General features: G+C 37.8%; 1 protein-coding gene across 1 annotated transcript in view; it reads right to left on the bottom strand.

Annotated features, from left to right (window-relative positions):
* Window positions 1-2,728: 2,728 nt before the first annotated feature.
* LOC111155324 (nicotinamide phosphoribosyltransferase) overlaps window positions 2,729-13,478 on the bottom strand; it is a 39,948-nt gene continuing 29,198 nt past the window's right edge. The window contains exons 8-11 of the mRNA XM_022515465.1: window positions 11,411-11,530; window positions 8,967-9,107; window positions 7,705-7,839; window positions 2,729-5,677 (exon numbers count right to left, since the gene is read on the bottom strand). Coding sequence (XP_022371173.1) covers window positions 5,567-5,677; window positions 7,705-7,839; window positions 8,967-9,107; window positions 11,411-11,530 — 507 coding nt within the window. The 3' untranslated portion in view covers window positions 2,729-5,566. The remainder of the gene's footprint in view (window positions 5,678-7,704; window positions 7,840-8,966; window positions 9,108-11,410; window positions 11,531-13,478) is intronic.

The following is a 13,478-nucleotide window of genomic DNA, read 5'->3' as shown; positions in this document are numbered from 1 at the left end:
GAAATGTGGTAAAAGCCCCATGTGCCCACAAATACTAAGTAAGTCACCAAGAGTCTTTATACCAATAAGGCGAAGGCTCAGTTGCTCTGGGGTAGTCTACAGGCAAATTTCCTGATTATCAAGGCTGACTTCTATGTTAGTTAAAGAAATTTTGGTGCAGGGACGCCTGGGTGGCTCAGTTGGTTAAGCAGCCGCCTTCGGCTCAGGTCATGATCCCAGCATCCTGGGATCGAGTCCCACATCGGGCTCCTTGCTCGGCGGGGAGCCTGCTTCTCCCTCTGCCTCTGCCTGCCGCTCTGTCTGCCTGTGCTCGCTCTCTCTCCCTCTCTCTCTGACAAATAAATAAAAAAAAAAAAAATCTAAAAAAAAAAAAAAAAAATTTTTGGTGCAGTTGGTAATTTGATTCTAAAATTCCTTTTAAGAACATATTTCTCTTTGTTGGAATAACCTAAACAAATACTTTTGTTAAGTTTTAATAGAACAAATGACTGTGAACCAAATAAAGATGGATTTGTCTCTGGGGAACAGATAACAATTAGAGAACCTTCAAATAAAATGAAATAGTAATTTAAAACGAGGTGGGAAGAGCCTGAATACCGGCGAGGTGACTGGTCTTATTTGGCTGCAGAATGCTTTGGTTGCTCTTTTTAAAAGAACTAAACAAAATGTAAATCTTGAAACATTCAAAACAAGCAATTTCAAAAATGCATTTAAAGGCTTGAACACTTGGGCCTGTGTCAGCAGAAGGGGTGTTTATAGCATGCTAACAAAATCAAGAAATTTCTTATTGAGATTATTCCTTCCCTCCATTGTGTCAACAGATACTGACTAGTGCCTGGTAAAGGTCATCAAACCGCCGGCAACACACTAAGTGCTTTGTGTCTGTCTCTCCTTGTCCATGTGTGCTTGGACACCATGAGGAGGCTGAGCGTCTCCTCTCGCAGGCTGACCTGGGTCAGTGGTCTCCACTGCCTGATCCCTTTGAGGCTCACACCGCCCACTGTTGCTGCCTCCTGCTGACCTCTGGGTCCCTTCCCTTCATTCACGGAACATGCTGGTGCCTTATACAGCTTTCTTCTACTACCTCAACTTCTGCCATCTTTCCTGATCTTGTTTTGTGTCTCATGATCTTCTGCATTCAGCCACTGCAAGGTCATACCCTGGAAAGTACTATACCATGAACTTGCTCCTCTCTGATCATTGATCCAAGCATACTCGTCTGAGACTAGTGTTTCCTGTCCTTCCAAACCTGCCTGTTCCAGCAATGTAGACCAGAGCTGCCAGCATACTGTCCATTGGGCTCCCTACTACATTCCCAGTGCTCTGTGTAGCTCTCATGTCCTTACCTCTCCGGTTTAGATATGTAGGATCATTATTTTGGCAATTACTCACTTAGCATCACTCATCTGGCAAAACACCAAGTATCTCCATGTTCTCTGTGTCTGTACCCAGGCATCAGGGTGCTACTATGGAAGGGAACAGAAGCATCGCACTAGGCCAACTTTCACTTTTAAGTTGTCACCAAACAGTTGGGTCCTCCACACTGTGCTATAGTCCTGCTATGCCTCAGGTCACTGTATTCTCCAAAAAAACTATTTTAAAACCTCCTTTTCCCAAAGCGCAATCTCCTTTGGTCCTCTGACTTCACAGAGAAAACCATGGCCTGCATGAGCACCTGTCCCATCACCGCCAGCATTTTGGACCCCATCCCCTCACGGATTCCTTTTGGTTCTGTTATCGTCAACTTCTCCCTCTTTCCCAAGTCCTTTTCAGATATAAAGCAGTAGCTAAGAAGGGACAGGAAGACACACTGTTGCCTCATTTGTTTCCTTTTTACATCCAGAATTCAGAGTTTTGTAGGGAACGGCTTTCTGCCGTGTGCTGCCTCTGCCGCTGTGCAGGGGATGCTGGGAAGCCGCTAGTTATCTCCAGGTTCAATGGAGTTGACGCTTTTCATCCCTCACTCTACTTGGTCTTTCAGCACATCTTCAACACCGTGCAGAAACACTCCCTCCTTTCATCCTTCCTTTACTCCTCCTGGTTTTCCCCTCATCTCTTTAGCTGCTACTTGTCAGTCTTCTTTGCCTGCTTAGCTTCTGCCACTTAAATTTTTAGAGTTCCTCTGGGTTTGCCCTTGGTCCTCCTTTCCTTATACCCTCCAGCAGAGATTGGCACATTTTTTCTTTAAAGGCCCATAAAGTGAATTATTTTAGGCTCCACGGGCCTTGAGGTCTGTCACAATTTCTCAGCTCTGCCACTATAGCATGAGAGCAGCCACAGGCAATAATGAGACTAACGTGCATGGCTTGTTCCAGTCAAACTGCATTTACAAAAACAGACGGTACGGATTTGGCATGTGGCTTGCCACGGCATAGTCTCTCTCCCTAGAGAAGTACCCTTTCCTGTGTCTTTCATGACCAGCTGTACGTCAAATTCATACCTGGAGACTCTCTTGTCCCCAATCTGTAAATTCAACTACCTAATATCCACATTTAAATGTCTCAGTGGCATCTCAGATCTTAACCTAGGAATTGTGCCCTTGCCCCCCAAATCTGGTCTCTCTCCAGTGTCTTTAGTAAGAGGCACTGCCATTCAGATAGCTGCACAAGGCAGAAAATAGAGGAGTCATCCCTGATGCCTCTCTCTCATTTTCTAATTCTTTGAATTGGAGGAATACCTAAAAGAGGGTAAATCTAGAAATGGCCATTATTTGAAGCACACAGTCAAATTTAACATTTCACTAATAGAGCTAAACTTTATTTCCATGTTTATTACATGTTTTATCTTTGATGTTGTAGTATACATATTAGAATGAACATACAACTTGGGAGAAAAGCTGGACATTCTCCACTGAATGGGTTAAAAAGGAATGTAAAACTACAAAATACTTGTTTAAGTGTTGAATTCTAAATCATGGCAAACAGAACAATAATTACCTTGCCATTTTTCTCTTTCTAGTTTTCCAAGATGAATTTCATTATAAAATATTTTCATAACAATTTATTTCAAGAAAGGAAATAAGGGATAATCATTAAAACCATTTGACTTGAAGTATAGAGTACAAATAAAGAGTCTTAACACAGAACTCCTATCTTCTATTTAAAATACAAATACTTCATGATATTATGAAACTGAGAGGGATTAACTGATGTCAACTGCAAGTCTAATGATTTAAGCAAACCCAAACATGCCATTTGCTTTTGTCTGGAAGAGTAAGGCTGATTTAAAGGTGACACACAGCAGAATTCTAGTTGATAACTATGTCAACCATTTGCTACTGAGAATGGGGATGGCCAAATATTAAGTGCTTAGTCACAGAAATTCAGATTACTCAGTTCCAAGTGGCTAATAGAATTAATCATTCCACCTCTCTCCTTCTACGCCATGCACCACTGCACAGATGTTAGCATTCACTCGATGTCTGAAAATAAAATCCTCTAGCTACTCTGAAACTGCTGAGATTCACAGAACACAAAGAATATTATCTGTAGTATAATTCCAATGTTTTAAACAAAATCAAAATTATGGGTGGTTATCAAAGTTGTTATTTGGTAATAAATATGGTTTTTTAATTCTCTAAAAGCCCCTTAGCACATTCTGTGAAGAAAGCTGTGTTTTTAATACTAATTTTTGCTTAGATACATTTAAAAGAATTAGCTTAAAATTATTTTCCACTAGGAATTACAGGATGAAAACTATTAATAAAAGTGAACAGTGCTTATTATTTTCAATAAACAAGTGTTTAGAATCATCTGCAAAAACCACCTTCTTTTTAATGATGTTTTTAAGAGACATTCTACTGATAAATACCTTTCTCTTGTAACTGTTTAGGACAAATGATTTATGGCTTTTCAGTTTTTTAAATTTCACATTTAAAGTCATGTTATTAAAGCTTTCAAAATTGGTCTTCCAAGATCAGATTCTTAAATAAGAACAGAAAGGACAAAAGAAAGACAAACTCCTTATCAACATAGTTTCCTCCTGTCCCTGGAAATCAACATTTCTCTTAAACTTCAAGGTACACACTCCTTTTCTTAGACCTCAGGGGTTGACAAACCTTTTCTGCAAAGGGCCAGATAATAAACTTTTCATGCTTTGTGGGTCATATGGTCACTATGTAACTACTTGATTTCTGCACTGTCCCAAGAAAGCAGTCATAGACAACAGGTATTTATTATAAAAACGAAAGCAGTCTGAATTTGGCCACAGTTGGCCAACTCCTGCCTTAGAACAGATGTAAATAGAAAAGAATCATTAAAACAAAACTGGTCTCTTGTCAGATGTGATGACTGACTCAGAATCTAGCAGTTAATCACTCTAAAACATTTTTGATGTTGAACACTTTGAATGTAGCCAACTTACTACTCTTGGTTAAGATTCTTCTCTTCAAACTCATGTCCATCATGCTTTAATTTATCCTCATTTAAGAACTTGCTTGCGCATTATTTATTGAGGGATTCAGTTTAAAATTAATAAATGATGTCCATACAATTTAATATCCAATTTAATTTTTAAAAAACTTAATGAAAAATATAACAGAATCAAAACATTTAAAATAAGTACACTCACTACCCATTCCAGTAATTCATTTAAGTCGTATCAGCTATAGAATAGGAAAAATAAATTCAGAAGTGTAATTTAAAATACACTACTTCCACTTTTGTTAATATTTTACATTTATGTATATATTCTATCGTGGAAGCAGAAATTCTCTCTAAAAACATCTCCTTAAAATCTTGAGGTGCATGTTAGAGCCACAGGCAATATCTGACATATAAAACTGCAGTACAGGCCTTCAAATTTGGCATTTCACTGGTACAATACAATGACCAACATATATAATCACTGTACAGTGCCTAGACATTCCAGTAAGAACCATTATTTTCTTTAATGTAGAACGATTAATACATATTCTACAAGGGGCAGTGAGGTTAGTAATTCTATAGGGTATGTCCCAACATAATTTTCAAATTGTACAATAACATAAACAGCTCTGTTAAGGCCATGTTTTATTTGCTGATTAATGGACAAAAAGGCAATGTAATTTATTTCAAGTATTTTCTTGAAAGTCTGTGCTCATAAAAATCATGAAAAGTTGGAAAGACTGTTAAATCACTGAAACTTTAAATATATCTTACACAATCTTGTTTGTACAAAAATACAAGTTAAATATAAACATAAAGCAATCAATGATAATTTTATGCAAATCTGTTTTATGTGATCTTCAGTTATATATAAAAGTTTCTGGATTCTGTTATTTGTGAAAAGATCAATACCAGATTGAATTACTATCTATTGGCAAAGGGCCCTAAAAAGCTTGCCTTAGCATTAATCTTTTACATGGTTAAGTGCATTTCCTAATTTGAGATCACCTAAACACTGGAAAAAAAAAACGAAAGGGCAGTATGTCCATAAACCAACAAATAATTTGGCTGTAATGTATCATAAAACATAAAGAAACCCCCATACATCTGTACAATAAACATTACATACACACAGGTGTCCACGTGCGTGCATGCACGTACACGCACACACGCAGGCGAGCACACACACCCACTCGTAAAGCCTAATGAGGTGCTACTTCCAGTTCGATATTCAGCTCTGCATTTTTTCTTATTTCATCAAATGAATAGCTTTTTGTCACCTTCCCATTCTTGAAGACGGTATGGAGAAGATCCTGTACAAAAAAAAAACAATGTAAATATATTTTCATATTTTTTATATTTTATGTAAACATAAAAACGTAAGTTTTATTAACTATCCAGCAAAATACTTCAGTAATGCTTTGATGAATTAGACTGTCTAGTCAAACACAGAGATGTTTGATGGTGTTCAAATTACAAAATATCTTTATATACAATGCTTGTGGAGCAGGCAGAGAGCCTAGCAGTATCTAAAAGCGCTATGTAAAAATATTTAGCTTTAAAAGAAGCTAAATATTCTTAAAAGTTTTCCTTGAAGAAAAATCCAAAAAAATGCTAGCTGATCCATCTCTATGCTTTCAGGTGGAAGCTGCCTGGCTGCCCAGAAGAGTCCTGCTGTCGCTGATCATTATGACGGACCGTGAGCAAGAAAAGCCTGCCAGACCTTCCCTTGTTCCTAGACAACAGACTCAATACTGATTAAACTTACCCACCCTGGAATGTAATAAATTTCCTAGTCACTGAGTTTTGGACTTTAGACAAACAAAAACCCCTAAAAAAAAAAAAAGAAACCAAGCCAGAAACAAAAAAGTATTGATTTATTGATGAATGCTCAGTGACTGATTTAAAAACTGTGTATTCCAGAACTAACTGATACATGTAATCCATTTGATCTATGCAAGGGTCACAACGCTTGAGAATTAAAACTAAATCCCCTTTTGGGTCTGGTAAAGCCACTTGGGTCTCCCTAAGGAACTATATGCCTGCCTTTAGTTTCTCTTTAAAACACCCTCAATTTCCCATTGAGATTGAGATGCATGACCTTCTCTCTCATAAAGTACTATCAGAGAATGGGGTTTCCTATTCTTAAATTAAAATGCCATTTAGGATTATAATTGACTACTGCCTCAAACATTCTAGAGTATCATGTATATACTCTTAAAATCAGTGCCTTTTTAAAGTCATGGTTAGGACTGTGTCTAAAGTGACGCTAATCTATCTGGAAACACTAATTCAGCAAACTCTTGGTAGCTAGGAGAGTTAAGTGAAGGCTACCAAACCCCTAAACCATCAGGCTAAACCTAAAAATTAGCTTAGGGACTAAATGCTTTTTAAAGACAAAAATATTCTGCCTCAAAATCTTAGGAGTGTCAAAGTAATACACTCTAAGCAGAATATCTGACACGGTATTAAGAATCCATAGTGATAAATTAATATATGGTATAAACTTTTTTTTTTTTATCTGAGAATATGAATGTTCTTAAGTAGTTTCCCTCTAAAAGTTTGTTCAATCCAGTGGCTTAAATAAATTTTGTAACTTCTGAGTTCACAAATACAAGTGTACTTTTGCATGTTAAAGACTGTTACAGCACATGGACCACTTCGGCACACTAGGAATTTTTCTGGTTTGGTTCATTTGAATCTGGAAGCTTGGTTAAGTCTAGGTTTCACCAATTGTTATTATGTCATCAGAATCCAGTCTTGGCCTTTTCACATCTTACATTAAGATAACATAATTTGCATTTTGTAGCCCAGAATTGCTGTGAGAATCACATGAGACTAAAGAAAACCATCTTGACTGGATTCTGTTAAGCGTAAAAAAAATGCAATTATCTTTAACAACATCTCAGAATTTAGACAGCCCTTCCTTTATTAAAAGTATCACAGTTTTACTATAACATAAATAGCTTCCTTTAGTATTTTTGGCTATTCCTCTTCAGAAATTATTTGCTGCTAAATTGGCAGTAAAAGTAAGCTTATTGAAGCTCATCAATCACTACCCAGCGGGTCACTGTGTAGAAGAACTTTTTTTTTTTGAATATTATAAAGTTTTTCACCCACTGTATACACTGACTTACAATCTAGCCCCTTCTTGGTTTTCATCTTATTCTGGCAGACTAGGTCAGCATTTGTACACTTTCTTACCACAAAAGTACTTTGTCCTTCAAGAAAAAAATCTGTTCTGAAAATAATTTAAAAATACAACATAGGAGCCACCTTTCTTAATTTGGAAAGCTGACCTATTGTTTAAAAAAAAAAAAAATCAGCATAGAGAACATACATGACCATATTCCTCAAGGTCTCCTTTTCCTTCCTCAAGTGTAACAAAATTCCCTGCTGGTGTCCGGTGTAAAGATAATCGACCTTTTTTGGATCTTTTGTTGGGATCAGCAACTGGGTCCTTGAAGACATTAATCTGGAAGAAAGAGAAATAAGACTAATCAGGAATGTTCACTCAATTCCCATTCAAGAAAAAAAGCTTAGGTGTATTTTATAGGTATAACTAAGCAAATCCACAGCTGGCTTTTAGAAGCATCACTCTAGCTTGTGCTGGAGGACTGAGTCCTCTGTTGTATAAGGTATAAGGTATGAACAAAATCCAAAGTCTTAAATATCCTTTCTTACCACTGTGGATACCTACTACTCTAGTTGTAAGAAGTCGTTGAAGTGAACATGTGACCCTTAAGGGATCTTTTATATTCTGGATTACCTTAAACGGATTCAAGTACAGCACATGCATGCTACTGAAAAAAAAAAAATCCATGTCAACTGTATTAGAGAATCTGTGGCAAGGGAACTAGGATTCTTACTAAGGTAAAAGCTTCCACTCCATTACTTGATAACCTCTCCTTTTGTTACTTTTTACTCTATTCCATGTTACTGTGAAAAGCAAAGAAAACCTAGAGAACCTGAAGAGAACAGAGGTTAGTTTAAACATCAGGCCAATATAATAGAAGCAAGTAGTCAATCAACCTCAGAATTTTCCAAAGACAGACACAAATGAAGTAAAACAGGGAGCCAAGCCAGGTATTGAGGAGTTCTTAGTAAGCCCCACTCCCACCTTTGGATCCACAGATTCTCAGTGGCTATGAAGGGCCAGGGCGATTGCTGTTCAGCTCCCGGAAATGGGCAGCTGGGGTTCTCCTGTTTTAAGGCTATCAGAACAGGACTGTGGTACCTGAACTCCAACCTCATGCTCCACCTTCCTCAAACACGGGACAGTGCCTACATACTCACTTATCTTTAATATGTGATGGCTAGGTGAGCTGACATTCCCACTCAAAATGGTCAGCTTTCTGACTCAAGGTAGAATACTGAAGCAGTAGGAAATGAGTAGCCTGCATCGTCTCTCAAATCTATTTTTCCTCCTCTCCAAGTCACATTTTTTTTTTTTTACCTAACATCTCTTTTCTTTCCTTGTTTTGAGTCAACGTCAGTGGTATATGACAACGTATTATGAGTTTAGAATCATATCCTTTGGTAGAATGCAGTTATTCAATGTAATAGAGAAGTTACTAACACAGGAGTAAAAGTTGGACATACCCCAAGGCCATTGGTTACAACATAACTACACTTGAAGGAACAATTCAAGAGATCTCTCGTTAACTTCTGTAGCAAAGCTCCACCAGAACCAAAGGCAATGTTTTCAATACTCCATTTTTTTTGCTTCATGCCTTCTACAATCTAGAGGATTAAAAAACAAAAACTAAGTAATCTGATAGAGGAAGGTTATTTTTGCTGAGTCATGCTGATGAACAAAAACATCCTAGAGTCAGAACACACCATACATGGTGAGGGAAGAGTAAGGCCTACAGAGTTATATTCCACATTTTCTCTTTTAAATAACCTACCCACTTCAAAAAGTGTGAAAGGAAGGGATTTCACTCCAAGCTCCTGCATGTGTAGTGTTGCCATTGTGACTGTGGTCAGGGTGGGGGGAATGAAAGAAATGAGGGAATGAGAAACAACTGGTGATAAAACATTTAAGGTTTTGTGTCTATCACAAGAGAGGTTTCTGCCTCTCTTCCTAAATAAGTAGATTCTGGTACACAGAAATCTAGAGCAGGGTTATATCAACTTCATAAGATGTCACAGGGAAGCAAAGTTCAAGAGTGAGGCTGACAATCAATGAGGGAAGTCTGCTGTTTGTGAAGTTAAACAGAATTTTCATTTTGTCACATTTAAGGCATCTATTAGATGTACAAAGCAAAACTGCTACAATTCCTTTCCTTGCTTCTGAAAACTTATTTCGACTCCCTTCAAGACAAAGAAAGCATGTGTTACCCTTTAGGTCAAACAACATACAAGTGCATCTGCATTAACACAGATGATTCATCTCTGACCAAGGCTTCATGAAGGCCAAGGAGTATCTGTCTCGATATTTAACTTCTTGTTCATAAGTTAAAACAAACAAACATACATCGAGTTTAAAGCTAATTCTCAACTTTAAAAAAAAGTTGCACATACACTCTCAAAATTTATAAAGAAAAAAAAATAAAGAAAACTGAAGAATTTCAGTTTTTACACGGAAGTTCAAACACACGGATGAACAAGCTGACTTCCAGAGCTGAGTGCCGGGTGCGAGCCATGGGAAGAACACTGCACTAATGGGTTCTCTGAAAATGGCACAGGCCTCTTCCTGCCCGTGATTTTTCACGTGAAAGGGGGAGAAATGCGTGTGAGGGCACCTGCTAAACTCGCTAAAATGTAGGCATGGGTCATAGTTCTTAACGGATACCAAGTAAGAAACCTTTAATTTAGCTGAGCTAAGGAGACAACAGCAATTAAAAATGCCTGCTGAGCTCTCTCTACTCAGGTCTTCCTTCCTTTTTGCACGAAAGCCCCTAACCTCCCCATACCAAATGTCTTAGAGTTGTCTGGGGAGTTTCTACTTTTCTTAAGTAAGGCAGTTTGGGAGAGCTCATTTCTATAACTGCAAGCGAGCTCTTCCAGAAACCTTGTTCTGGAACTCCAAATGCACATCACCACTGAACCACTGTTTGTTATATGCCATAGTTTTCTCTTAAATGGATCTTTGGGACACAAACTATTTATAATTTGGGTACTGACCTTACTTTTACCACACCAAAAATTCTTGCAAACAGAAAAATCCTTTGGTAACTCGTGTTATACAGGCGGGTGCTATTGGAGATTGCTGGACATGAAAATACCCGTGGCTTTATGACAGCAGACTGTGTATAGCATGATAGCAGGGACAGCCTTCATTTTTATGGAGTATTTTAGGTATTAAAGTTGTAGTGCTTTAAAAGCTTATTTGAGGAAAGACGTAAAAGTTTGAGACAACAGAACACTGTCTGGCCGCATCTACCGCGGGTGATGACAGTCAATGCTTAATTTAGAAGAGGTGACAAACCATTCTCTACTCTTTTGAGAAAGCACATATTAACACCATCTGAATTTCATAATTGCATTCCAGTAAGACACACCTGTTTAAGCTGTGTCAAGACTTCCACTTTATATACAAGGAAGTGTTCCATAACAGGCATTTTCTTGTTTCATAGTGACACATCTTTAGTTGCAGTGTCAAGGATGCCCAATGAGGACAGAGCAGTACGTGTGGTCTGGCTGCTATGTCTAGACTTGTATTTTCTCTTCTTATGATTTTCTCAATATTTTCTTTTCTCTAGCTTACTTTATTCTGGGAATATAGTGTATAACACATAGAATAGACAAAATATGTGTTAATTGACTATGTGCTATTGTAAGTTTCTGGTCAATAGCAGGTTATTTGGAGTTTATATGGATTTATGACTGTGCTGGGTGGAGGGGGTATTGGCACCCCAACCCCTGCATTATTCAAGGATCAATTGTATCTATAAATTTTAAGCAATTAAAAGATATATGATCATGAACATTTAAGAAAAGAATCACAGCCGTACTTAAGTTATTAATGTGCTATTTATCAAACTGATAAGGAGCTTTATTCTAAGGAATGCTTTATCAGAACTTTAATATAAGACACATACCTCTTGTAAGGTATTAATATCTACTCCATCCCCTTGAATAATTCTAAGATAGGGTGGCAGCAACTTGTAGCCCTTTGCGTTCTCAGTAACAGGGAACTTCTTACCCAAAATATCCAAAACCTGTAGGGGAAAATACATACCCAACAAAGTAACTAAAACTTGGGGGGAAAGTGTAAAAGCTTTCCACAGTTAAAAAAATGACTTTGCTTTGCTAGACAATCTTGAGAATATAAAAACTGATCAAATTACTTAAAAAGTTTTACAACACTATATACAAGCCTTCTAAAATTTAGTCTCAATTCTTTTTGATTACATTAGAAACAGGCATGCTGTTTTTCCATCATGTCAATTTATACTGTAAAGTCGCTCAAAATAAAAAATTTTCTTCTTCCCATCTTTCAAATTAATACAGATTCAGGGAAAAAATCTTTGACATTAGGAAATTAAGACAGTAAATTTTAAGTGAGCAGAGTGCCCAGTGAACACAGGCTGGGCCCATAACCCAGGGGTCAATGAATCAAAAACAGTAAATATCATATTTTTAGTAGGTATATAGAACATCATTTGACAGACTTATAATTATGATTTGGATTTATTCTGCCTATGCCCAACAGTTTGTTTGGCTTATTTTTTTTTTTTTTTAGATTTATTTATTTGAGAGAGAACAAACATTATCAGGAGGGGCAGAGGGAGAGACAGAATATGAAGCAGCCTCCGCACTGAGGACAAGTCTGATGCAGGGCTCCAACCTACCTACAACCCTGAGATCGTGACCTGAGCCGAATCAAGAGTTGGAGGCTTCTGCCTTCGGCTCAGGTCATGATCTCAGGGTCCTGGGATCGAGCCCCATATCAGGCTCTCTGCTCAGAGGGGAGCCTGCTTCCCCCTCTCTCTCTGTCTGCCTCTCTGCCTACTTGTGATCTCTCTCTGTCAAATAAATAAATAAAATCTTTAAAAAAAAAAAAAAAAGAGTTGGAGGCTTAACCAACTGTGCCAACCAGGTGCCCCAGTTTGGCTTATTCTGTCTGACAGAACCCAAATATAAATCCATCTGAATTATAAAACCTCAAATTATGGTTACAAAGCACGAAATGAAGCACATACAGCCCAAGTTTCTCAGAAGTTCTTATTTAAAGATGACACCCATTTTTTTTTTTAAAGATTTTACTTATTTATTTGACAGAGAGAGATCACAAGTAGGCAGAGAGGCAGGCAGAGAGAGAGGAAGGGAAGCAGGCTCCCTGCTGAGCAGAGAGCTCGATGCGGGACTCGATCCCAGGACCCTGAGATCATGACCTGAGCCGAAGGCAGCGGCTTAACCCACTGAGCCACCCAGGCGCCCGACACCCATTTTTTAAAGACAAATTGCATATTATACAAATCACCCCACTCATTCACTGCCTACTAAGTTTTAGAACAGCTGAAATTCCTGAACACTGATCTAAAATTTCTCAGCAAGCTTGGGGCAGAGCTTGTACAAGACCTACCAGACATGTATTTACCCCGAATCACTCCCTTTTCCTAAATGAAGATTCTACCAACGAGAAAATTCCGTAAGGATGATTTGGTTTATTCTTAATTAGATCAGTACATTTTTATTAGGCAACAGGGAAGACATGAAACCTGTTAAGTTTGCTAAAACCCAATTTGTTAGTATTTCAGACTAAGACCTTCAAAATTGCCTGTTACTGAATGGGATAGGAAAAGACTTCCTTGGTTCTCTATCCCCCTTTCTCAAGGGGTAACTTATCATCTAATCATTAGTTGGGAAAGTCTGGTAAAGTGCGAAGGCAGGAGCTACAAAGATCTATATTGGATACCCTGCGTATTGTACAGGTTGTGTGACCTTTAGCAAGTTATTTTAACCTCTCTAAGCCTGTTGCTTTGTCTATAAAAGAGATGGTAATTTATCACACATCTTCATAGAAATGAAATGACACAGCTTAAGTAAAGCACCTAACACAATATTTTTCTAGTAGTAGGCACCAAAAAACCTGCTTTTACTAATGATTTCCAGAGAAGGCAAACCAAGTCCTGAATGCTTAAAAAAAAAAAAAAAAAAAAAAAA

This window comes from Enhydra lutris, unplaced genomic scaffold (genome assembly GCF_002288905.1).
Source record: "Enhydra lutris kenyoni isolate GAN:26980312 unplaced genomic scaffold, ASM228890v2 scaffoldscaffold40, whole genome shotgun sequence".
In the NCBI taxonomy this organism is placed as follows: domain Eukaryota; kingdom Metazoa; phylum Chordata; class Mammalia; order Carnivora; family Mustelidae; genus Enhydra; species Enhydra lutris.
This window is presented reverse-complemented; position numbering and strand designations above follow the sequence as displayed.